The sequence below is a fragment of the Lagenorhynchus albirostris genome, chromosome 11, assembly GCF_949774975.1.
Source record: "Lagenorhynchus albirostris chromosome 11, mLagAlb1.1, whole genome shotgun sequence".
Lineage (NCBI taxonomy): Eukaryota > Metazoa > Chordata > Mammalia > Artiodactyla > Delphinidae > Lagenorhynchus > Lagenorhynchus albirostris.
The window spans coordinates 70977329-71003039 of record NC_083105.1 but is presented as its reverse complement, the minus strand read 5'-3'; the positions used below and the strand labels follow the sequence as shown (position 1 = coordinate 71003039).

The 25711-nt window shown below is 36.4% G+C and overlaps 1 protein-coding gene across 1 annotated transcript in view; it reads left to right on the top strand.

Annotated features, from left to right (window-relative positions):
* Positions 1-1800: 1800 nt before the first annotated feature.
* PDZRN4 (PDZ domain containing ring finger 4) overlaps positions 1801-25711 on the top strand; it is a 380579-nt gene continuing 356668 nt past the window's right edge. The window contains exons 1-3 of the mRNA XM_060166538.1: positions 1801-2553; positions 4922-5008; positions 6886-6993. Of these exons, the coding sequence (XP_060022521.1) occupies positions 1918-2553; positions 4922-5008; positions 6886-6993 (831 nt within the window). The 5' untranslated portion in view covers positions 1801-1917. The remainder of the gene's footprint in view (positions 2554-4921; positions 5009-6885; positions 6994-25711) is intronic.

The following is a 25711-nucleotide window of genomic DNA, read 5'->3' as shown; positions in this document are numbered from 1 at the left end:
CAAGTCTAATTTTCCTAATATCTCACTAGAATATTTTTAAATTCCATCTCTTCATGCTCTCTTTTTAAAAATGTTCTCACTGCCATTGCTTTTATTGTGAAACAATAATTGCCAAGCTCCATCTATAAAGCCATAGCTGTAAGTCGTAGCTTTTTCCAACAGCCTAAAAAGATGGAATAAATGCCTCTGGCCCCGAACTATTTGAATAAATTCAATAAGGTTCTGCTTTTCCTGATTTACCCAATTCCCAAGTATATGTACATGCTGTTCTTGTTAAATGATTTCTTATTTATTCAGGAATTTATTGTTTATTTAGTTGGCCAAAGGGGAGGGTGAAATGTAGAACGCTGTGACAAATGTTCCTTTATCATATATCTGTATGTAAAAAATATGAAATATAGCTTTTTATTTTGAAACAAGTTTAAAAACATATCAAATATTTGGCAAGCCACCCCAGGATCCTCACTTGCTATTGAACTACTCTAATGAAATCTCCTCTTTCAAACAGAAAAAAGGCTCAGAAGATTCTTATTAGCCTCTACTATTAGCGTTTGCTAATTCTTCAGTTAGTGCCAAGGATTTAAAGAACAAAGTCTGGAGCGTCTTTCATGTGTTTCAACTGATACATTTTGGCACTACACCAAAGTACTTGATTTTCTGGGAACAATGAGGAATCATCAATGACTAATTTAGGAAGCTCATCCTAAGTTATGTGGAAGTAGCATCAGGAAAATGGCAATAAGTGGTGTGTAGCCCGGCCATAGGGTTTCTTTGCATTCCTAAGGTTCAGAAGATGGTGAAGGAAGCTGGGGCAGGAGGGCTTGGAGGGTTCCCTTACTGCATGTTTTCTGTAAGGCCTGGCTGCTACACACTTTGAAGAGTCAAACTGGAGGGAGGGGCAGTTTGACCTAAATTGTATATTCAAGACAAATAGAGGCAAGCGGTTCATTATTTTATTGCTATTATTTCACTTCTTTCTTTCAACATCATTTTCTTTAATTCTCATTTCCAGGTGCCCAAATGATCACATTCCCATTCCCAAAGGTAAAATGCCTGTGGAGGTAGAAGACGGATGGTGTGGCGATTGAACCTGCAGTCAGACTGCCAGGTAACAGAATCCTAGCGTCCTCCCGCCGTAGGAGATCTTGAAGGGCGGTTCAAGTTCTCCCTAAGAGGGTGGTGTCCTAAGGCGAGCACCTGGCCTTTTCCCGGTCTTTGCTGTCAGTCATCATCCCGCCTCGCTTACACTCACCCGATTTCTGGATCGTGATTTGAGAAGCCGGGCTCTGTAGATACCTCACAGTGATTTCCTTCGGTTGCAGACACTTAGCTGATGATTTTGTAGTTGATTTGAAAGAACAAAAGTGCATCGATTTCAAACACGTTTATTGAAGAACGACTGAGTGCGGGACGATGATTCAGAGGAAAACCAAACAAATATCCTGTTCTTCCGGAGGGAGCTTTCATTCTGCTGGAGTTGTGTTGTTTCTCAACACCCGCGCTGTGCCCATTACCAGCTCTGCCCAAGGACTGCTTGAATCTCACTGTTCAGGCAAACGGGCACACAGCTTTCCAAAGGACCGCTGTAAGCTGGCCTCAGCTCTCCGCAGACAAAATTTGAAAGAACATAAATTGCAGAGCAGCGAAGGAGTGGGCAGGTTGGGAGTGGGGGGTTGGGGGGGAGGGAGGCCACTGGAGGTGGCGTCTATTCGTATCAATACGGCAGAGTCAGGGGACCTAGTCGGAGCCAGAAAACTTCAAGCCTAACAAACTCTGAGATCACAATCCCTCACCCTTCTCCTTCCCTCCGACGAGCCATCGCAGCGGGTGCACTGTCCCTGGGGTAGTTCGTGGGGGGACAAGTGGTTCGGAGAAAGTGGACTCCTCGTTCCCTCCCCCTTTTCCCCCATCCCTACCATGGGCTTTGCCCTGGAGCGCTTCGCCGAAGCGGTGGACCCGGATTTCCAGTGCAGGCTGTGCGGCCAGGTGCTGGAGGAGCCCCTGTGCACGCCGTGCGGGCACGTCTTCTGCGCCCGCTGCCTGCTGCCCTGGGTGGCGCGGCGGCGCCGGTGCCCGCTGCAGTGCCAGCCCCTGGCGCCGGGCGATCTGTACCGGGTGCTGCCTCTGCGCAGCCTCGTCCAGAAGCTGCGCACCCAGTGCGACTACCGCGCCCGCGGCTGCGGCCACTCGGTCGGGCTGCGCGAGCTGGCGGCGCACGTCGAGCGCTGCGACTTCGGCCCTGCCCGCCGCCGCCGCCGGGGTTGCGTCTCCGGGCCGTGCGGCCGGGGCGGCGGGGACGCGTCCGCGCGGGGGGGCTGCGGCTCAGCGCCCGGGGTCCGCCGCGGCGGGACGCCGGGAGTCCGTGGCGGGAGCGGGCGGGCGCCAGGGCCTCAAGTCCTGGCCTGGAGGCGGCGCGAGAAGGCGCTGCTGGCGCAGCTCTGGGCGCTGCAGGGGGAGGTGCTGCTCACGGCCCGCAGGTACCAGAAGAAGTTCACCCAGTACATGGCTCACGTCCGCAACTTCGCCAGGGACCCGGGCGGCGGCCGCGGCCGGGTAAGCACTGAGGGGTCGGCACCCGGGGAATGGTCGATCGGGGTGGAAAGGGGAACGGTTCTTTCTGGCACTTCAGAATTCCTTCGCAAAGTGACATCCTTCTTTATGTGGTAGGAAGAAGCATCCACTGCCCTGATCATCCTATGCTATTACTATCTTTCGAGTGTATTAGTATTGCAGTTTACAAGGATTGTCCCCTTTCCACTTATATTGGGATTGGAAAAGAGTTAAACAGATTAAATTCCAACTTTTCGTCGGAGAACGAGGAATTAGGAAAACTCCTTTTCCCACCCAGACCCTTGCTTCCCATCTTTCACTCTCCTGCCTACCCTCTCTGCGTATTTTTTGTACCTTCGGCCTCGGCCTGAAGCCAGTTAGAGAAGGAAAGCCAGGTAGCGAGGACCTCTCCTAACCTGCCTCCCCTCTCCCGCTGGCTAGCATCCCGGGACGTGTCATTCCCACACCTTTGGCTCTGCATGACTTAGTTTCCCTACCAAACCACCCATATCAGCCACTTTGTACTCAGCACAGGGACTCAGGGATATGGGAAACCAGGGTAACTTGGAGTTAAGAAATTAAGAGATGGGATTTCTTAGACCTGCAGGGTTCTTTTCATCACCCCGACCTTACCTAAATAGTTCTTAAGTGCTTCCAGATTTCATTATTAGTGGAACGTGAGTGGGTGAGTGTGAGACTTGGGGAACCTAGTCTGAGAGCTCACATCTATCTGCGCTCAGACTAGCCGTGTGACCTCCCGGGATGTTTCCCTTCTTTGTCGAGGTTGCTGGCCCTGAACTGTGTTCATGGACTGCCGGCTTTCTGATGGAATAAACAAGCCTCTTTGCAGCGGCTCGTGACAAGAGGCTTGTTTATAAAGATGTTCCTTCTCTTCTGAAGGACTTCTGCACAGTGTTTGACATTGTTGGCCGCTGCCATGGTGAGCAGGGATTTAGCAGAACTTACACTCCGTTCAAGGAGCTGTTTTCATTCCCCAACCTCCTGGGGAGGAGCAACCCAGGGTGATGCCCATTTGGAACTGCTTTGCATAGCCTCCAACTCAGGCACCGAATTTAGAAGCTTCTGTCCTTGAACCTAAAAAGGATTATTGAAGTGTGAGAGGCTGAACTGTTTCTACTCTGATAAACGGAAGCACACACTTATTAAAAGTTTGGATGCTCTCTATGATTCTTTCTCTCTCATATTTACATCCACATAAATTTACAAAAATGGGAGGACCAGAGAGAAGCACAGAAGTATGGTCTGTAATACCAGTTCAGGGTTCAAGGTCCTGGGGAAGCAATGGTTGGTGGAAAGGAGCAAGGCTAGATTATATGACAGAGAAGTCTATGCAACAAGTCGAGAAGTCAAGCTGTGGTTCTGAGAAGTGAGGCAAAACTGACCATGATCTGCAGACTGCTTACCAAAAGGCTTCTCCGTGCTGCTCAGTAATGTTTTCCCACTACCAGCAGGGGCTGCTGTGCACACTGCCTGGGAAAAGTTCCTGGGAAAAGGTGGTGATGATGGTAGCAGTGGTGATGATGTTTATGGAAATTTATCATTCTGAAGTAATTGCCAAATATGTAATTTCCTAGAATAGTTAATAATATGAATAACCATGAATAAAATTCATATAGCTTTGCACTATTTCATCTTATGTTTAAATTGGTCTTTTTTAACAAGCAGGTTTGTAGATATAATTCCTGTTTGTTTAACTGTTAATTTGGCCATCAGGAAAGCAATACATACTGCTTTAGTTAGCATAAATCCTCTCTTTTTAAAATTCTGCAAAACCAAATAAAAATACCATTTAAAATTATGATTACTGTAACCTACAAAATCCTGTATTTCAGTAGCAATGTGAATATTAATGTTGAAATAAATTTATAAATAGCTCACTATTATTTACATCCCTTAAGATTTTCCAAAGTGAAATTATTACATAAAATAATTCTTAGATTCTTTAACAATTTATTTTACTCATCTGGAGGGATGAGCCCTACCATGGGCTAATGGAGGGAAAAAATAAGGATACCTGCATGGTCGAATCAGAAATCTGTTTAAGTTACAGTGGAGTCAGAATCAGATGCTGAGTTAGGATAAAAGCTGCATGTATAAACATGCAAAGCCATTTAGTCATTTCTGAAAATAGTTATTTTTCTCACATGCATGGTTCTTCCTTCAAATACATACTTTCAAAGTAAATTCAGGAAGATATTAACCTCCCAAATTCAGCCATCCTTAATTTTAAGATTTTAAGGTTTTCTCTTTTTCAAATCAATTTATTTACAGTTAAAAAACACCTTTATTGTAGCATTTTTTTTCTTTTATATTTTTTAACTAGTCAGTTATTTTATCCCTTTTCTTCTAGGATGGAGAGCATAAGCCATTCACTATTGTGTTAGAAAGAGAAAATGACACTTTGGGATTCAATATTATAGGAGGTCGACCAAATCAGGTAACCCACCCTGTTAATGCATAACTCACTCTTTGCTTAAAATAATAGAAGACTTAGCTTTCATTTGTGGATTTTAAGTAAAAAAAAAACAAACAAACAAAAAAAAAGAAGGTTTAATCTTTAAAATAGTGCTTGTCATCAAAATGCAAATGTTCCAGTATAAATATTCCAGAACAAACTGAGAATTTTTTTGAGAAAAATAAAACAACAGCTAACAAACTTTGCTACTTAAAAAAAAAAAAAAGAGTACATTTCACATTTTACCTACATCATACAGCCCTGTTGGCAAATTTCTTAAATAAACCTATTTCACAATAACACATATAGGCAATTTTTACTTGATAATCTTAGACAGGTATATTGCTTGCTTGTACCTCTTATTTATTATGTCAAATTGGTCAGTTTTCAGATGCTAACACAGACCAGGCAGTTTATAAAATATCTTGAATGAATGAATGAAGAGTTAAAATAAGTTGAAATGAGGGATAATTGTTTTCACAATTACATAGGTAATACCATGTCTAAAAAAGATAGTTGATTTGATATATTTTTGGCTCCCCAAATCAAATTTTTTATTAAATTGAATGAATAATTTTTTCTACATTGATGCCAATTGTTTTCAAAATGTATGAGTTAATAAACTTATACCAAATACTGTAGTTGCAATGTTCTTTCATATCCTTCAAATAGTACATCAACTTAATTTTCATCCTAACTAGGAAAGGTGGTGAAGTTTCTAAAAAATTATGTTCTTTCATTTTCCAGTCAGCTGCCATGAAAGTTTTGCATCCTGCATTGCAGACGTTGGCCACAGAAACTGTCTGAGCATTGTTGGACATATGCTGTGTTCAAGCCAGGATGGCAATGACATATTTCCTCTTTGTATTCAGCATTTCGAAAACCTAGCAACTAATGACTGCTGTATTCTGTTTCTAGAACAGTTGCCATTTATTATGAAAAGATAAAAGTCTTTTCAGCATATCATTTTTGTTTTCTTTTCCCCTAAGGAATATTTTTATAAATGCTAGTAGGGTGTTTGACATTTAGATGACACTAGACACTTTCAAGAGCCTCTTACAATTCATGTTAAAGAAGGCTGATTAAGGAGAAATAATTTTGTTTAACTTGCTATAAAGCGAAATGACATTTAAAATTTTACAGTGTATTATTATAGAATGTTGGACATTTTCCCTAAATAAGTTTTGCAGGGTAATTGGTTTTCTGTGACTTGCTAAAATGTCCTATATGTATGATATTGGCTATGTGTTTGAGGTTTAATTAATCATTAGTCTCATTGTACCTGGAACTGTGTGAAGATTAGCTTTGAATGGGTTCTCCTACAATTTGGAGTTGATCTTTTGGGATTTTATACTTGAGTAAGCGCCTAGTCTCCCCTGTGAATAGATACAGTCAGAGCTATATTTCCAAATCTGTCACGTCGTGAGGCTAAGTTATATTTTCAGAACTATGACCACATTTCAAACCAATTATATAGTTAGGCTGGATATGCTTTTTGTTTTCTTTAACTTATAGCCCTTTTTAATTGTTATACCTCTTTATACATGAGACGTTTTATAAATAGTACTTAGAAGCCCATTGTTATCATTGTTCATGCCCTTTCCCCATAGCTTTTATGTATACTGAAAAACATGAGGTAACTAGATAATCTTGTCAAAGATGTTCATTCATTAAAGCTGCCATCTTGATTAATGACTATTTGGTGTTAAGTAAGTTAAAATTCAGTAGCAAATCTCCAGCTAAGAAAGAGATTGCATGTTTAGAGAGGCTTGTCAATGTTACATTTACTAAATTGTTTTTTATCCAACTTAAAATTTTGTTTACATCTTTCTTACTGCGAAAGGTTTTATTTTTTAAAGGATAATCAAGAAGAAACACCAATGGAAGGAATTTATGTTTCAAAGATTTTGGAAAATGGACCTGCTGATAGAGCAGATGGCTTGGAAATTCATGACAAAATCATTGAGGTAAGACAATAATAAAGCACAAATAGGATCTGTGGAAGAAATATTTGGACATTTAAAATTTCCAAACTTACTGCTTTTCCTTGGTGTGGTACTTATTAGAGTGTATATCTAACTAGAGTGTATAACTAACCTGTTTTAATTATTAGATATTGGAATAGAAGAATGAATCACCTAAAATTTCCAAATGTGTTAATGAATATCTCCATTTTAATAAATTGCTTTTCCCATGAATTATAAAGATAATTGTGTGATTATTAAGGGATTGATTTGTTATAACATCTCAAAAAAGGATGATAAATCTCTGCTGAAGAACACTTTTGACAAGTAAATATTACTATCTTTAAACTTGTAATTAGTATGTTATATGTAGAATTATTGATACATTCCCTTTTTACCATTTCTTAGTTTAATATGGTTTTCTTGTTCATGTATCTTTTACATGAAAAAAAAAAGAAGCAGTTATTGCAAAAACTTGGTGGGAACTCTTCATTTTCTCTAATGTACATTGTGGCTGTATTGTTTGTATTTAGGATTGACAAAGTAAATACTCACAAGTTAGTGAAACTTGAGCTGTGATAATAGAATTTTGGGTCACTGCCATTTACCACCTCAGTGCTTTTCAAATTTTAACTGGTTGAGATAGTATTATTTGGCGTAACTGAAAATTAGGTTAGCTTTGTCAATGGAGTTATTTCCAATGTATTAGTAAAGACATAAATAGAAATTTGGAAGGTATACTTGACTCCACTATTCTTTTGGAAAAATTCTGTTCTTTCTAGATTATATAATCATTTGCAATACCTTTCTGAATGTCTATATAAACTATCTGGATGGAGACTGTTTTTCTTTATTAAACTTTGAATAAAGTTTTAGATGTTCATTTATCATTTGTGCATTAAAAAAGTTGAATTTTGAATAATTTGACCTAGAATGAGAGTGAAGAGTAGAGAAGAGCCTATCGTTTGTTGTTGACTCATAACATTTAAAAATTAGCTGATTAGGCACTTTGGGGAAGAGAGAGGAGTCGCCTTTGGCTGAGAAATTGTGGTTTTTATCTGTAGAGGTCTCTTGCATCAAGGTTTTCTCTTTCCAGTTTTGTAGCCAAGAAAGTATGGAGCTACTTTCACTGATGCTATCCAGTTTGTCGTGACAATTTGCCTGGTGGAAACATTTACATGCTACAGTTTCTAAAGTTAGAATTTTTCTGTTTCTACTCATGTTTGTGCAGTACTATAAAGGACAAGATAACTTAAACAAAAAATTGTTCTTTTTTACTTTCTGCCTTATTGCTAGCATTTTGGTTTTTCCAGTTAAATGGAAAACAAATGCCTACATATGCTACTATTAGAAGGGCTGATGGAACTGGATATGTATATTCAGCTAACACACACACTCACATATACTCATAACAGAAACACATACTGGGGATGTAAAAATAATTTATTCCAGCTAGGTAACAATGTTATGTATGCTTCCTTAATGTTGCATGGAAAACGAGGAAGAAGAGTTTGTCTTTTATATTGTGATATAACATATTTTTAAAAAATTTACTGGTTTTGTTCATGTATAGATGTACTTTTATAAAAACTATGGTTGATTAATCAAGTGCGTCTTTATATCTAATACTGTTACAAATATATGTCAAAATAACCTTATTTAAATAATATAAGATAAAGAGCAAAGAGATCAACCATGGAAATCTAAATTATAATTTATAACCAGCTGCAGTATTATTATTTCACCTTGATGTGCATATATTAGCTGCTAATGACAAGAGCTTGAAATTTGCTTCAGTGATAGAGATTTATCAATGTATCCTTTATGCAAGGGTAAATTGGTATTATGCATATTTTTATTATAGCTCTGTAATGAATTCATGTGACCACATTTGCAGTTAAGAAATGAGTTAGGTGGTATACATATTTCTGGAATGTTGCCTGTTAAACAGCATGAAATATTTTGCAAGGAAGATTATTAGAAATAAATCTCTTATATTTAGTTGTTCAGTGATGCCATCAACTTTTTTAAAGTGATAGATATTTGTGTGACCCTATTTCATGTACATATGTAAATAAGCATGCTTGTTCTTATGCATATATATGTGTAAATATCCCTATTTACCAATTAAAGTAAGAAATATTTGATTCTTGTCAATTATTTTAGTTCATCTACCATTATGGTACCAGTCAACTTTACAGAATTTATAATAATGGGAAACTGATAAGAAATATCTTGATTAATTTAAAATATGCAGAGACAGAAAAACAGATTTTATATTAGAGGAATTTCTTTTCCATTTTTTTGTTCTCAGTGATTTGTTTAGTGAGCTAATTTGATGGACTGTTTTTTTTTTTCAGTTTTTGAATTTCAAATGGCCTTGCTGATTTAAACCTAGTTCAACAAATAAATTTGTTTGCAGAATAAAGTACACAAATAGGTCATATATTATGAACTACCCATATGACTTAACTCCCACAGTCTGACACATAACTAAATGCCTTGAATTCAGTGATATGTAACTTAAATAAAAAATGGAAACTGTTAGATAATTTATTTTTTTACTTAAATCAAGATATACTAAAAATATTTTGTGTAGTTAATTGCTTAAAGCACTTATTACAGCATTTATGAAATAAATTTATAAAATAAATTTTCATAAATCACTCATTTAAAGGAGGAAATAGATATGTTAAAAGTTTGGTTCTACTAATACTTAAAGAAATTTTAATAACCCTAATAAAAATATTAGCTATAACAATTTTGTTAAAATTTAACAGAAGACAAATACTCCAAAAATATTGCTTTTTAGTATTGCACATTCTACTGAAGCTGAACTCAAGAATTATAAAAGCAAAAAATCATAGTCATGAGGTAAACCCATGTCATATTTTTCACATAATACAAGGCAAATTTATTTTTGGAGCCAGTCTCCATGAGCAGTCATGTTTACCAGTTTCTAGATGTTTACACGTCCACATTTGTTAAAATATTTATGTGTGTAGATTCAGAAAAGACATCAGTTGTGATAGTTCAGTTACATTAGGTGTCAAAGTATCACCAGAGACTGAAAAGACAGATGTTGTTAAAGACATTTTGAAACATCACAGAAGTTCACATAGACCAGGAATTCACCAGAGTCTACATCTGAATAAAAGCATCTTTTACAAGCTGTTTTTCACACTTTCAAGGCCCAAAGGACCACAGAAGATCCTTGATACTATCAGAGGCTTTGAAAAAATTTTATGCAGGCAATACCATTACAGTCCTTATCATCATGTTAGGATGCCTGAGGGGTATGTGGGAGGGAGTTGAGAGTCAAAGTTCACTGCTGCCATCAGCAACTATTCCTCTGTTATTATTTCTGTGATGCTGATAGTGGGCTACACAACTATAACCCCTAAGTGAGAAAGTGAATAGAGGGGAGGATAGTCATTCATGGCTCTTTGTTCACATTTTCTTCTCCCTCCCCCAACCCCCTTCCTGAGTTCCTACCAACGCCCTGTGACTGTGACAGGAAAGTCCATCCTTTTTTCAGCTTCTGGAGACCAGGGAGTTGGGGTGGAGTGCTGTGAAGTCTTTGAGAAGAACAGTTTGAAGCAGAAAGCAGAGTTTTCTTTAGTGTATACATTAAAATCTATTCTATTTATTTAGTTCGAAATTCATTATGAAATGCAACACACAAGACATTTCCATTTACTTTAGAAACAATTCCCACATGGAATAATGTCAGTGTAGCACTTTCTAGAAAGTACTGAGTTTAGTACTAGCAGAAAGAACTTTACAAACATCTCTACAAGAACTTCTTAACTATTCCAGACTGCCAACTACAATTTCTTTTAGTTCTGTAATGGTAGACATTCTGCATTCTCTATCACTACTTTCTCCTCCACTGAAGTGTCAGTCTTTGGTGGTTATCATGTTTATTTGCCCAAGACTCTGCATAGTTTTGTTGTAGCTATTAACACAGGAAATTTAAATGCAGATCAGACCTAAACATTCAGGAATGCTTTTGAATCAGTTCTTCAATGTGGCACCCCTGTATGTGCCTGATGGCACAGTGTAATTTACCACTTCATAAAGCAGCCATGCTAATTTGTTTATGCATTAGAAGCATTTACAAGTTTTGTAGGTCACTTGTAAATCTGGTGCACAATTAGAATTTTTGACAAATTGCTATTTAATTCAAACATATCACTGAATTTGTCAATAAAATATTATCCTCACACATCTTTAAAGTGTATTTTAACTGTTCAAATAACATTGACTGATTGAAAGAATTAGGAAAGAAAGCAATCCTGTTAATGCAAGTAAAGAAGTACATTGTAATGAGTTTTGTAATCATGATTACATTTGTAATACATGATTGTCATTATATAAATTGTATAATTTAATGTATCTTGAAAAGTACTGTGGTGCAGTAAGAGCATGAATTCTGAAATCAAGGAGATCTGGCTGGAATTCCTGTCCTGCCTTTTAAAGCGTGTGGCCTTGAATAAGCCAGCTGTGCCTCAGTTTCTATGCCATTCATACTTACTGTGTGCACATAATGCCTGGCACAGGGCAGATTCTTGGAACCTGCTATCAGAGCCTGATGTGTCTCATTCAGCTTATGCAAGTAGTTTTGCTCTCCAAAGCAGATAGAAAATGCAGGGAGAGGAAGGGGAGTTGTATTTTTCTTTTTGAAGAATTCAGATCACTCTCTCCAGCTTTCAGCCATTCTCATTTCCATAGGCACCACAGTTTGAATGAGTAAATGTAGAAAGTTTTAAGTTGTACATTTCACCCACTCATATGGACCTCAGATGCAGAAAGGGCTGTGGGAGAAAACTTTACACTTATGATTTAATTCAGTCATTCAACAAATATTTTACTAACTGCCTATATGTGTCAGGTGGCATACCCTATGTTGTGGAAATAAGACTCTGCTCTTAAGTAGCCCGTGGTGTAGAGGTCCTGTTTTCTGTCTATACAAGGCAAGGCAGGCCTTTATGTGAAACTACTCTTTCAATTGTTATGAGCGTAAATAGACATCACCATCTTGTCTGAGTGGAATGACACTATGGATTTATTCTAATTTTCCCATTGTCCTACAGGTAGTTCAATTCATTTTGAGACATGATAAGGGGTTAGTAAAAGAGTAGAATCTGTGGATGTAACATAGCAATGTGGTTTCAGGAGGAGGTGCAGGCCTTGAACTTGGGTCTTGGCCTTGAATTTGAACTGGGTTATCTCACAAACATTTCTCAATTTTTCTTATTCCCAGTTTTGTGCCTATAACTATGAGGGTAACAATAGCTAGTCCCTCAAATTTTCTATCCAGTTAATCATAGTATTTTGCCACTCCACTGAGTTTCCATTATTGATAAATACAGTCTTGTTTAAAATGTAGTTTTATTTTAGCTTACAAAAGAAAGGCTGGAAAGGTCTTTAAAACCTTGAGATTTAGTGTGTTAAGCACTGCTTTATCTGTTTTAAATTTATAAGATATGAACTTTGATTTCTTTTTTTTGAGTACTAATCTTCTGAGAAAGTAAACAGGGTCACCACATATGACTATGCAGTTTGCGCACTACATAACTGCATGTGATGTCCCTGTCAGAAGGTCTAACTGTGGCTCCCCTTTCCCCTTTCGTTCCCTGCTACAAAAATCCTCAACAGAGCACTTATAACATTTATTTTTATTTAGGTGATTTTTATTAGGTATAATTGACATACAACATTATATTAGTTTCAGGCATATGACAGTGATTTGATATTTTGTATATATTGTAAAACGATCACCACAATAAGTCTAGTTGAAATCATCACCATACAGTTATAGAATTTTTTCCTGTGATGAGAAGTTATAAGATCTACTCTCTTAGCAGCTTTCGAAAATGCAACACAGTATTATAACTATAGTCACCATGCTGTACATTACATCCCCATGATGTATTTATTTTATAACTGGAAGTTTGTACCTTTAGACTCCCTTCACCCATTTCCTCTACCCCTCACCCCCAGCTTTGAGAACCACTGAACAAGCTGTTCGCTGTATCTATGAGGTTTTTTTTTCAGATTCTACATATCAGTTAGATCCTATTGTATCTGTTTTTCTCTGTCTGACTTATTTCACTTAGCAGATATATATATATATATATATATATATCTCACAGTTTCTTTATCCATTCATATATCCATGGACATGTATGTTGTTTACATATCTTGGCCATTGTAAATAATGCTGCAGTAAACATGGTGGTGCATACATCTCTTTGAATTAGTGTTTTTATTTTCTTTGGATAAATACCCAGAAGTGGAATTTTTGGATCATATGGTAGTTCTATTTTTAATTTTTTGAGGAAACTTCATAATGTTTTTCATAGCGACTGCACCATTTACGTTCCCATCAATAGTGCACAAGGGTTCACTTTCCTCTACATTTTGGCCAACATTTGTTATCTCTTGTCTTTCTGATAATAGTTATTCTAACAGATGTGAGGTGATATCTCATTGTAGTTTTGATTTACATTTCCCTGTTGTTTAGTGATGTTGAGCATCTTTTCATGTACTTATTGGCTATCTGTATGTCTTCTTTGTAAAAAAATATGTGTTTACTTCCTCTGCCCATATTTTAATCAGATTGTTTGATTTTTAGCTGAGTTGTAGGCATTCTATATATGTTTTGGATATTAACCCCTTATCAAGTATATGATTTGCAAACATTTTCTCCCATTCAGTAAGTTGCCTTTTTGCTTTTTCTCCTTTGCTGTTCAGAAGCTTTTTAGTTTGATGTATTTCCATTTGTTTATTTTCACTTTTATTCCCTTTGCTTTTTTTGTTTTTTTTTTGTTTTTGCGGTACGTGGGCCTCTCACTGCTGTGGCCTCTCCCGCTGCGGAGCACAGGCTCCGGACGCGCAGGCCCAGCAGCCATGGCCCACGAGCCCAACCGCTCCGCGGCACGCGGGATCCTCCCAGACCGGGGCACGAACCCGCGTCCCCTGCACCGGCAGGCGGACTCCCAACCACTGCGCCACCAGGGAAGCCCTATTCCCTTTGCTTTTGGTGTCAAATCCCCCCAAAATTGTTGCCAAGACCAGCATCAAGAACCATATTGTCTATGTTTTCTTCTTGGAGTTTTATGGTTTTTAAGATTTTACATTCAAGTCTAATCCATTTTGCATTAATCTTTGTGTATAGTGTAAGACAGTGGTCCGATTTGATACTTTTGCATGTGGCTGCCCTGTTTTCCCAGAACCATTTACTGAAGAGACTGTCCTTTTCCCATTGTATATTCTTAGCTCCTTTGTTGTACAGTAATTGATTATATATATTCATGGGTTTATTTCTGGGCTTTCTATTCTGTTAATCAATGTGACTGTTTTTTTATATCAGTACCATACTGTTTTGATTACTATAGCTTTGTAATAGAGTTTTTAATCAGAGAGTGTGATGTCTTCACCTTTGCTCAAGCAAAGGTTAAGATCACTTAAGATTACTTTGGCTATTTGAGATCTTTTGTGATTCCATACAAATTTTAGGATTGATTTTTCTTTTTCTCTGAAAAATGCTGTTTGAATCTGTAGATTGCTTTGGGTAGTATGGACATTTTAACAACAGTAATTCTCCCAATCCATGAGCACAGAATATTTTTCCATTTATTTGTGTTCTTCAGTTTCTTTCCTCAAAGTCCTATAGTTTTCAGTGTACAGGCCTTTCACTTGTTGTTAAATTTATTTCTAGGTATTTTATTCTTTTTGATGCAATTGTAAACAGGATTGTTTTCTTCATTTGTCTTTCAGATAGTTCATTAATACTGTGTAGAAATGCAACTGATTTCTGTGTATTGATTTTGTATCCTGCAACTTTACTGAATTTATTTATTAGTTCTAACAATTTTTGGTGGTGTCTTTAGAATTTTCTATATACAATTGACTGTCTGTATACACCAGTCTGTATCTGCAGATTCAACCGTGGATTGAAAGTAAAAAAAAAAAAAAAAAGAAAGTTCCAAAAAGCAAAACTTAAATTTGTCACGCACCCGCAACTATTTATATCATACTTAGAATTACATCATACTTAGAATTATTTACATAGCATTTACATTGTATTAGGTATTATAAGTAATCTAGAGATGATTTATATATATGGGAGAATGTACATAGTTTACATGAAAATACCATGCCATTTTATATATGGGAGTTGAGCATTCACAGATTTTGGTGAGGGCTGGAGCCTAGAACCAATTCCGCATGGATACCAAAAGATGACTGTATAAAATTATGTCATCTGAATATAGTGAAAGTTTTACTTTTTTCTTTCCAATTTGCATGCTTTTTATTTACTTTTCTTGTCTGATTGCTGTCTGATTAAATCTTCCAATACTATGTTGTACAATAATGGTGAGAGTGGGCATCTTTGTCTTGTTCCTGATCTTAGAAGAAAAGCTTTCCTCTTTTTACCATTGAATATGCCATTAGCTGTGGAACTGTCATATGTGATATTTATTATGTTGAGGTAGGTTCCCTCTGTACCTACTTGCTTGAGAGCTTTTATCATAAATAAAATGTTTACATTTTGTCAAATGTTTTTTCTGCATTTACTGAGCTGATCATATGCTTTTATCCTTCATTTTGTTAAAGTGGTTTATCACATTGATTGACTTGTGGATACTGAATCATCCGTGCACCTCTGGAATTAAGTCCCACTTGATTATGGTGTATGATCCTTTTAATGTATTGTTGAATTCAGTTTGCAAATATTTTGTTGAGGATTTTTAGATCTGTGTTTATCAGGGATATTAACCTATAATTTTCCTTTCTTTTGGTGTCTTTGTCTGGTTTTAGTATCAGGGTAATATTGCCCTCATGAAATGAGTTTAGAAGTGTTCCCTCCACTTCTGTGTTTTGGAAGAGTTTGAGAAAAATTAGTATTAATTTTTCTTTGAACATTTGTTAGAATTCACCAGTGAAGCAACCTGGTCCTGGACTTTTGTTTGTTGGGAGGTCTTTGATTACTGATTCAATCTCCTTACTGGTAATCACTCTGCTCAGATGCTCCATTTATTTGTGATTCAGTCTTGGATGGTTGTATTTCTAGGAATTTATCCATGACTTCTAGGTTATCCAGTTTGTTGGTATATAATTGTCCATAGTAGTCCCTTATAATACTTTGTTTTTCTGTGGTATCAGTTGTAATGTCACCTCTTTCATTTCTGATTTTATATATTTGAGTCCTCTCAATTTTAACTTTTCAAGAACTAATTTTTTGTTTCATTGATATTTTATATTGTCTTTTTGCTCTCTATTTTATTTATTTCTGCTCTGATTTTTGTTATTTCTTTCCTTCTGCTAAATTTTGTTCTTTTTCTAGTTTCTTGAGTTGTAAAGTTAGGTTGTCTATTTAGGATATTTATTCTTTCTTGAGATGGGCATTTATTGCTATGACCTTCATTTTTAAAACTACTTTTGCTGCATCCCATAAGTTTTGGTATGTTGTATTTCCATTTTCATTTGTCTCAATATATTTTTTTAAATTTCTCTTTTGATTTCTTTGTTGACCCATTGGTTGTTCAGTAGCTTGTTTTGTAATTTACACATATTTGTGAAATTTCTAGTTTTCTTCTTGTAATTGGTTTCTACTTCAATACCATTTTGGTGAAAAAAGATCCTTGATGTGATTTCAGTCTTCTTAAGTTAGTTAAGACTTATTGTGTGGCCCAATGTGATCTATCCTGGAGAATGTTCCATGTGCACTTGAGAGAATGGCTATTCTGCTGCTTTTGGATGTACTGTTCTGTGTTGATCTGTTAAGTTCATCTGATCTAATGTGCCACTTAAGGCCGATGTTTCCTTATTGATTTTCTGTCTGGATGATCTATCCATTGTTGTAAGTGGGGTATTAAAGTTGCCTATTATTATTTTCTTCCTTTAGGTTTGTTAATATTTGCTTTATATATTTAGATGTTTCTATGTTGGGTGCATAAATATTTACAAATATTTAATCCTCTTTGTGTGATTGACCCCTTTATCATTATGTAATGCCTTTCTTTGTCTTTTATTTTAAAGTATATTTTGTCTGATATAAGTATAACTACCTTAGCTTTCTTTTGGTTTCCATTTGCATGGAATATCTTTTTCCATTCCTTCAGTTTTAGTTTGTGTGTCCTTAAGTGTGAAGTGAGTCTCTTGTAGGCAGGATACAGATGAGTCTTTTTTTAAATTTTATTTTATTGAAGTATAGTTGATTTACAAAGTTGTATTAATTTCTACTGCACAGCAAAGTGATTCAGTTATATATATATATATAATATATAATATATACACACATATTCATTTTCATATTTTTTTATTATGGTTTATCACAGGGTGAGTCTTGTGTTTTTATTCATTTAACCACTCTGTGTCTTTGATTGGAGAATCTAGTTCATTTACATTTAAAGTAATTATTGATAGTTATGTACCTATTTCCATTTTGTTAATTGTTTTCTGGCTGTTTTGTAGTTCCTCTGTTCCTTTTTTCTTTTCTTGCTCTCTTCTTTGTGGTTTGATAACTTTCTTTAGTGGTATACTTAGATTCCTTTCTAATTATCTTTTGTGAATTTACAATAGCTTTTTCCTTTGTGGTTACCATGAAGCTTAAATATAACAATTTATATTTACAACTGTTTATTTTAAGTTGATAAAAAGTTGAGTTTGAATGCATTCTAAAGTTCTATATTTTTACACTCCCCCCACCCATGTTTTATATTTTTGATGTCACATCTTACATCTTTTTCTCTGGTGAATTCCTTCACAAATTATCATATATAATTATAGTTATTTTTAGTACTTTGTCTTTTAACCTTCATACTAGTTTTATAAGTGATTAATTCACTATCTTTACTATATATTTACCTTTACCAGTGAGATTTATATTTTCATATTTTTTCTTGTTACTAATTAACACCTTTTTCTTTCAGTTTAAAGAAGTCACTTTAACATTTCCTATAATGCCAGTTTAATGGTGACAAACTCATTTAGCTTTTGCTTGTCTGTAAAGCTATTTATTTCTCCTTTAATTCTGATTGATAATTTTGTTGGGTAGAGTATTCTTGGTTTGAAGTATTTTTTCTTTCATCACATGACTCCCTTCTGGCCTGCAAAGTTTCTGCAGAAACATCTGCTGATAGTCTTGTGTGTGTAACAAATTGGTTTTCTCTTGCTGCTTTTAAGATTCTCTGGTTGTCCTTAACCTTCGACATTTTTAATTATGTTTCTTGGTGTAAGTCTGTTGGGGTTCATCTTATTTGGTACTATCTGGGTTTCCTGGATTTGAATGTCTGCTTCTTCACCAGATTAGGGAATTTTTCAGCCATGATTTTATCCAATAAGTGTTCTGCTCCTTTCTCTCTCTTCTCCTCCTGGGACTCCTATAATGCAAATGTCATTTCACTTGCTGTTGTCCCATAGGTCCCTTAAACTATCTTCACTTTCTTTCATTCTTTTTCCTTCTTGCTTCTCTGATTGGGTGAGTTTCTTTGTCCTGTCTTCAAGTTCATTGATTTTCTTCTTCTGCTTTATCTGGTCTGCTGTTGAACCTTCTAGTGTATTTTTCAGTTCACTTATGGTATTCTTCAGTTCTTTTTAGTACTCGTATTTTCTATTTTTTTATCTTTTTGTGACTTTTTCACTGTGTTCCATCCAGTCTGCTCCCAAGTTTGCTAAGTGTCTTTATGATCATTACTTTGAACTCTTTATCTAGTAAGTTACTTATGTCTGTTTCATTAAGGGTTTTTTTTTTTTTTAGGTTTTATCTTATTCTTTCATTCTCTCTTTCTTCATTTTGCTTGATTCTCTGTGTTAGTTTCTATGCATTAGATGAAACAGCCACGTCTCCCATTTTTGAAGTGTCAGCCTTGTGTAGACAAACCTTAGTGTTCAAGTTTGCTCTAGCTCTTGGCTGTCTCCCAAACTTTTGTGATTGTCCAAGCATCCTATTTTATTTTTAATAGCTCCCAGTGTTGCGGGTATGCCAAGACCAGTTATTGTCCCAAAGGGGAGGCTCTCAGTAATCAACTAGATTCAGGCTGATTGGAAGCCAGACCCTCAGGCAGCAGTTTTGAGAGTACACAAATATATACAGTCCTGTTGGACGACAAGTGTAAAGTCTGCTGGCCATCAGTTTCAGGTGATGTATAGGTGTCATTTGGCAGCAGCTGCAAAAATCAAGGCACCATACAAGGATATAAGCCCCTTTCTGGAAGATACCAGTGAACAGGAATGAAGCAGAGGGAGAGTGCAAAGATTATATCCGCAGCATCAGTTCCCTGACAGCATCTCTGTTGGCTCCTTTAAGTATGCCAAACCACAAGCCTGCCTCACAGGCCAAACTTCTGGATACACAACTAGGCCTCTTTCTCAGAAAGACTGGGCACGTTTCAGTCTGCTATCTGTGCAGTGCCCTGGGAATGGCAGCTTGCCAAGAACTGTCTCTCCAATTGTTACAGTCCCATGGGACCCAGGAACACAAGGCTCCCCCAGTCTCTAGAGCCAGGCAATCAAGAGGTGTTCTCTGGATGATAGCCACAAAAACTAGGGTACCTGATATAAAAACTGGGGCACCAAACACGTGTAGAAGCTTTCCTTCAGGAGTTACGGGCACCCTGGTGTGTTTCAGAAGGACAGTACAAAAATGGCACCCTCTGAAAAAAAGAAAAAAAAAAAAGATGGCTCCCGCTGTCTTCAGTATAAAGATGGCACCTGCTCGAAACGAAAAGAAAAAAAGATGGCAACTGCCGGCTTTAGTGAGGCAGAAGGAGAGCAGAAAGACGGCACCCACAGCCTCTGCCCCTGGATAGTATCCCAGCAGGTCTCTGCCACTCAGACCAACATTTTAAAATTAGCAAATGAGTCTCTTTTAAATAAAGGCTGGGCATCTTTTTGCACAACAAAGGAAACCATAAACAAAATGAAAAGACAAACAATGGAATGGGAGAAAATATTTGCAAATTTTGAATGATAAAAGTTTGCGCTACTCAGGATATCTGAAATTAACCCAGAGATAACGCCATCATGATTCTCAAGTGTTTATCATTTCCACCTGGACAAGCACAGTAGCTTCTTGAGTAAACTTTGCCCTCACCCAGTCTCTACCACGTCAGCTCAACTTACTTACTACTGGCAGAGTTGTTATTTTTTTACTCCTTTGCTGCAGCCCCTTCATTATCATTCTATTGTCAATAGGGTAAAATCCTAATTTATCAGTGAAGCAAAAATGGACCTTCAAAATCTTTTTCAATTTTCTTTCTTAGACTCGCTACTGTAGTCACATGAAACTCCTCCCCTTTTTTCAGGTCTCTCTGCCTTTATTCCTTCTTTCCCTTTTACTTGGTATTCTGGCCTTCCCCCGACTCCACATCTCTTCTTTCCCTGGCAAATTTCTGAGTATCCTCAAGAATCCTCCACTCCTTGAAGCCCTTCACAATTCACTAAGGGGAATTATTTATTTTCTTCTCTTCATTGCCAGTAGATTTTTATACTTCTCACTCTCGTAGCACTCTTCATAAGCTTTGCTGTTTATTTATTATTTGGTGTTCTTCCCCGACAAATGTATGGATTTCTTAAAAGTGGTTTAGAATTTTATTGGACTTAATAGTTATAGCACCCTTCCTGCTCTCAGCATTGTGTCTGGTAAACCAAAGTTTCTCTGTTATTTATCTTTGAATTATGGAATAAATGAATGGATAGACCTCAAGCTCAAAATTTTTGGCATTATGGTCTAGATCTAACGATTTTTCAGGTGCCAGGTGGGCAGCCCCTGAAGGCTATCCCTGTTACACCTTGTTCCTTCTCTTTGCATCTTTATCACAAGGTCAATCAAAAGTTGAAAGATTCACTGTTTCCTAAGTTTTAAAATCCCTAAAATCTAGTGTAAATGGATTGAAGCAGTTTTATTTTTCTAGACTGTTTTGTCTAGCCTGTAAATAGGAAAAAAGTCAAGTCTGCAACACAATGTTTCAAATTCTGTTTATGTAAATGCTTGAATTGGATCTGAAGGTGTGTATGTTTGCCTTCAGATTTTTTGTCATTGAACTTGAAGAACACTGGTAAAGCTTACTAAATTCACATGCTTGCCTACAAAGCAGATTTGCAGAAAATGGTACTGGACTGAACATGGAATCGAACAAAAACATGATTAACCACAGAGGAACTGAAAAGATGAAAGGTGTTATCAATGTTTCCAAACCTTGTAAATGGTTTGGTAAAAAGACAGACTTTGGAGCTTCCTAGAGCACTGCGGATGGCTGTGGAGACTCTTTGAAGTTCTCCTGATGAGAGCTGCTTGGTATAACTAACAGTAGCCCCAGCTGTGAGCTTTTCTGAGGAATCTTAAGGAACAACTCACTAAGCTTGTTGTTCGGAACTATTTAAGGCAACTTTTATAAAGTTGTGCTTTTGTAGAATATGTGCTGTTGTACTCCTTGTAGATTCTGGTGCTTTTACAGAATTTTATACATATTTCTCCATTTTTTTCTAAAATTTTGTTTTTCCTACTGCCTTGAGAAAGCATCACAGAAGAGCACAGGGCAGCTGGCATGTGTTGGGTGGATTTGATCCTCTTAACCTATGAATTACTGTGGCCACATCACAGTCCAATGGCTGTATGGACAGTTCCTTTAATCAGCTTCCCTCCTCTTTCTTAAGCAGTTAATAGTGTTCTTATGAAGCTTATCACTCCTTTAATAATCAGCATCTCCCAGGTGATTCATCACTCCTTTAATAATCAGCATCTCACAGGTGATTCATTATTATCTTCAAATAAAAAGTGCCCCAAAGAATAGACATTATTCATTATGTTTAAAATATTTTATATAATTCTATCTTGCTATCAAAGATGTAGAAATAAATCTCCAACTCATGAGATTAAATGAGCAATTTAAATGAGCAATTGACTATTCTCACTTTATAGGGAAATGATTATATTTCATGATATAGATTAGGATAAAATTTAGCACTGTATAGTTGGAAAATATATATAATTTTAAATTAAATTTTAAAGGGATTTTTTTGGGTAAAATTAGGTAATTCAATATTATACTTACATAATCTGTCATAATGAAGTAAAAGAAAATAAATTTTCTTTATGAAATCATATTTAGAAAAGAAATCATTAGTTAACAAAAATTTGTTAGTCATATAAAAGATAATCTGTTTTCTACTCTGTTTCTATGAGTTTGACTTTTTTTAAAAATATTCCATAAATAAGTGATACCATGCAGTATTTGCCTTTGGCCTATTTCACTTAGCATAATGCCCTTGAGGTTCATCCACGTTGTCACAAATGGCACATTTTTTCTTTTTCATAGCTGAATAATATTCCTCTGTGTGTGTGTGTGTGTGTGTGTGTGTGTGTGTGTGTGTGTGTGTGTGTGCGTGCATTATATGTTCTTTATCCAGTCATCTGTTGATGGACACTTAGATTGTTTCCATATTTTGGCTATTGTGAGTAATGCTGAAGTGAACATGTGGGTACAGATGTTCACTCTTCAGTATCCTATTTTCAGTTTTTTTGATGTATATCCAGTAGTGGGATTGCTGGATCATATGGTAGTCTTATTTTTATTTTTTTAGAAACTTCTATATTGTTTTCCATAGTAGCTACAGCAATTTACATTCCTACCAACAGTACACAGAGATTCCCTTTTTTCCACATCCTTACCAACATCTCTTACCTTTATGGTGATAGCTATTCTAACATGTGTGATGTCATATTTCACTGTGGATTTGATTTGCATTTCCCTGATGGTTAGTGATGTTGAGCACTTTTTCATGTACCTGTTTTTCTATTCAGTTCCTCTGACTTTTTTTTAATTTTTATTATTATTTTTTTTTTTGCGGTACACGGGCCTCTCACTGTTGTGGCCTCTCCTGTTGCGGAGCACAGGCTCCAGATGCACAGGCTCAGTGGCCATGGCTCACGGGCCTAGCCGCTCCGTGGCACGTAGGATCTTCCCAGACTGGGCCATGAACCCATGTCCCCTGCATCAGCAGGTGGACTCTCAACCGCTGCACCACCAGGGAAACCCCCCTGAATATTTTTTTAATCAGATGGTTTGGAGTTTTTTTCCTATTGAGTTATGTAAGTTATATGTTTTGGATATTAATCTTTTTTCATATATATGATTTAAAATATTTTTTCCATTCTATAGGTTGCCTTTTCATTTTGTTGATGGTTTCCTTTGCTGTGCAGAAGCTTTTTAGTTTGATGTAGTTCCACCTGTTTATTTTTGCTTTTGTTACCTTTGCTTTTAGTGTCAAATCCAAAAAATGATTCTCAATACTGATGTCAAGGAGCTTACCTCCTATGTTTTTTTTGGTGGTGTTGTTGTTTTCTCCTAGGAGTTTTGTGGTTTCAGGGCTTACTTTCAAATCTAATTCATTTTGAGTTGATTTTTCTGAGTGGTGTATGATAGGAGTGCAGTTTCATTCTTTTGTTTGTGGCTATCTGTTTTTCTTAACACCATATTGAAGAGACTGTCCTTTCCCCATTTAATATTCTTGGCTTTTTTGCCATAAATTAATTGACCATATGCGTGTGGCTTTATTTTTGGGCTCTCTACTCTGTTCCATTGATCTATGTGTCTGTTTTTGGTCTAATGCCATACTGTTTTGATTACTGTAGCTTTGTAATATATTTTGTAATCAGGAAGTGTGATGCCTCTAGCTTTGTACTTCTGTTTTCAATATTTATTTAGCTATTCAGAGGTCTTTTATGTTTCCATACAAATTTTAGGATTGATTTTTCTCTTTCTGTGAAAAACGCCTTTGGAAATTTGATAGGAATTTCATTAAATCTGTAGATAGCTTTGAGTAGTATGGACATTTTAACAATAGTAATCCTTCCAAGCCATAAGCACAGAATATCTTTCCATTTATTTGGGTCTTCTTCAATTTCTTTCATCAATGTTTTTATAATTTGTCTTTCACCTGTTCAGTTAAATTTATTCCTAGGTATTTTTCCTTTTTAATGTAACTGTAAGTGGAATTGTTTTCTTAATTTCTCTTTCTGATAGTTCATTATTTATAGAAATGCAGCTGATTTTTGTATATTGATTTGGGGGGTGGGGGTAATAGAAAAAGGTTGCCAAAAGGATATAAACTTTCATCGCTAAGGTGAATGAAGTATGAGGATCTAACATAGAACATGATGATTACAGTTGAAAATACTGTATTAGATAATTGAAATTTGCTAAGAGAATAGAACTTAAGTGTTCTAAATAAATAAATAAATAAGGTGACGGATGTGTTAATTAACTAGATGGTGGGAATCATTTTACAATGTATACATATATCAAATCATCACAATGTACACTTTGTCTTACAATTTTCTTTTCAATTATAATTCAATAAAGCTGATTAAAAAAAGATAATCAGTTTTCACGGTGAAATTTACTCTACACATGATTTACTAAGTAATGAAACACACTTGAATTTCAATAGGCTTTTGTTGCTGGAGGTAAAAAGACCAGTTAGTGATTGTACTTACTTCAAATACCTTAAAATCAAGACACGAAGATAGTGTATATTAAAAAACAAAAGCAAAAGAACACATGATGAATGACTGGCACAGAGGGCCTTCTAAAAAGACCTCCCTTTTATTATGGTGGCCAGAAGCTTTAATAATGAAATGATAGTTTAAAGGAAAGATGAGAGATTAGGAGGGAAGAGAGGATGGAGCAAGGGCTTTCTATATTTAGGAAGAATGCCATGAGCCAAGTGACAAGGCAGGATTGACTATGTCTTGTTTGGCAGCCATTTTGGATTATTAACATAATGAAAAAATAATAGTCAATACCTATTGATTTACTCTTCAGATGCTCTGTAGGTATTAACTCATTTCATCCCCACAAAAACTGTGAGGTTGGTGTTATAGGTACTAGTAGAAAACTGAGGCACAGAGAGGTCAAGTAATTTGCCAAGGTCACAGAGTAAGAGATCTTGGGTCTGTGCCCTTAACCATAATTTGATACTGTTATTATTGAGTTATATAGGTGATTCAAGGTAGGTAATGTATGAGAAGTCATTTGAATTCAGATTTTGGTGAAATTAATGGAAGGCATTGTATGTTTGGCTAAGGAGTTAGATTATACAGTACAGGCAATGAGGAGTAAGCAATCATTTTCAAGCAGGGGGATGACATGGGTAAAGCAATGATTAAAAGATTAATCAAAAAATAGGTTTCACTGGGATGTGTAAATAAATTGATAAGTTAAGGGACTTGATCAGAAAGAGTAGGTGAGTACCACAGGTGTCCATATATGAGGTAATGAGGGCCTGTGGCAAACACAATAGAAAACTGCCAGAAGGTAGTGACAACCTCGTTACTCTATTCATCATACTTATCGTAATGTTTCCCCTTGTCTTCACTTGCCTACAGTACGCTCCTCTTCGATCAAAAATGGGGGCGCTCAGTGCAATTTACAAATTTTTAAGTAAATTTGTCACAGAAGAGTCACAAGTGATAAGTGTCTAGTGCAATAAAAGATCAGAAAGTGAAGTCATCCATGTAGTCAGCTTCCTGATCAAGACACAGATCATTCCAAACACACCAGGAGTCTCCTGTATTCCTCTCTTCCACCATTGCCTTCCTCCTAGTTTGCCTATTTTTGAATTGTGTTTAAATAGAATCACACAATAGGTATTCTTTAGAGTATAGCTTCTTTTTATTTAACATTATGTTAATAAAATTCACTGATGT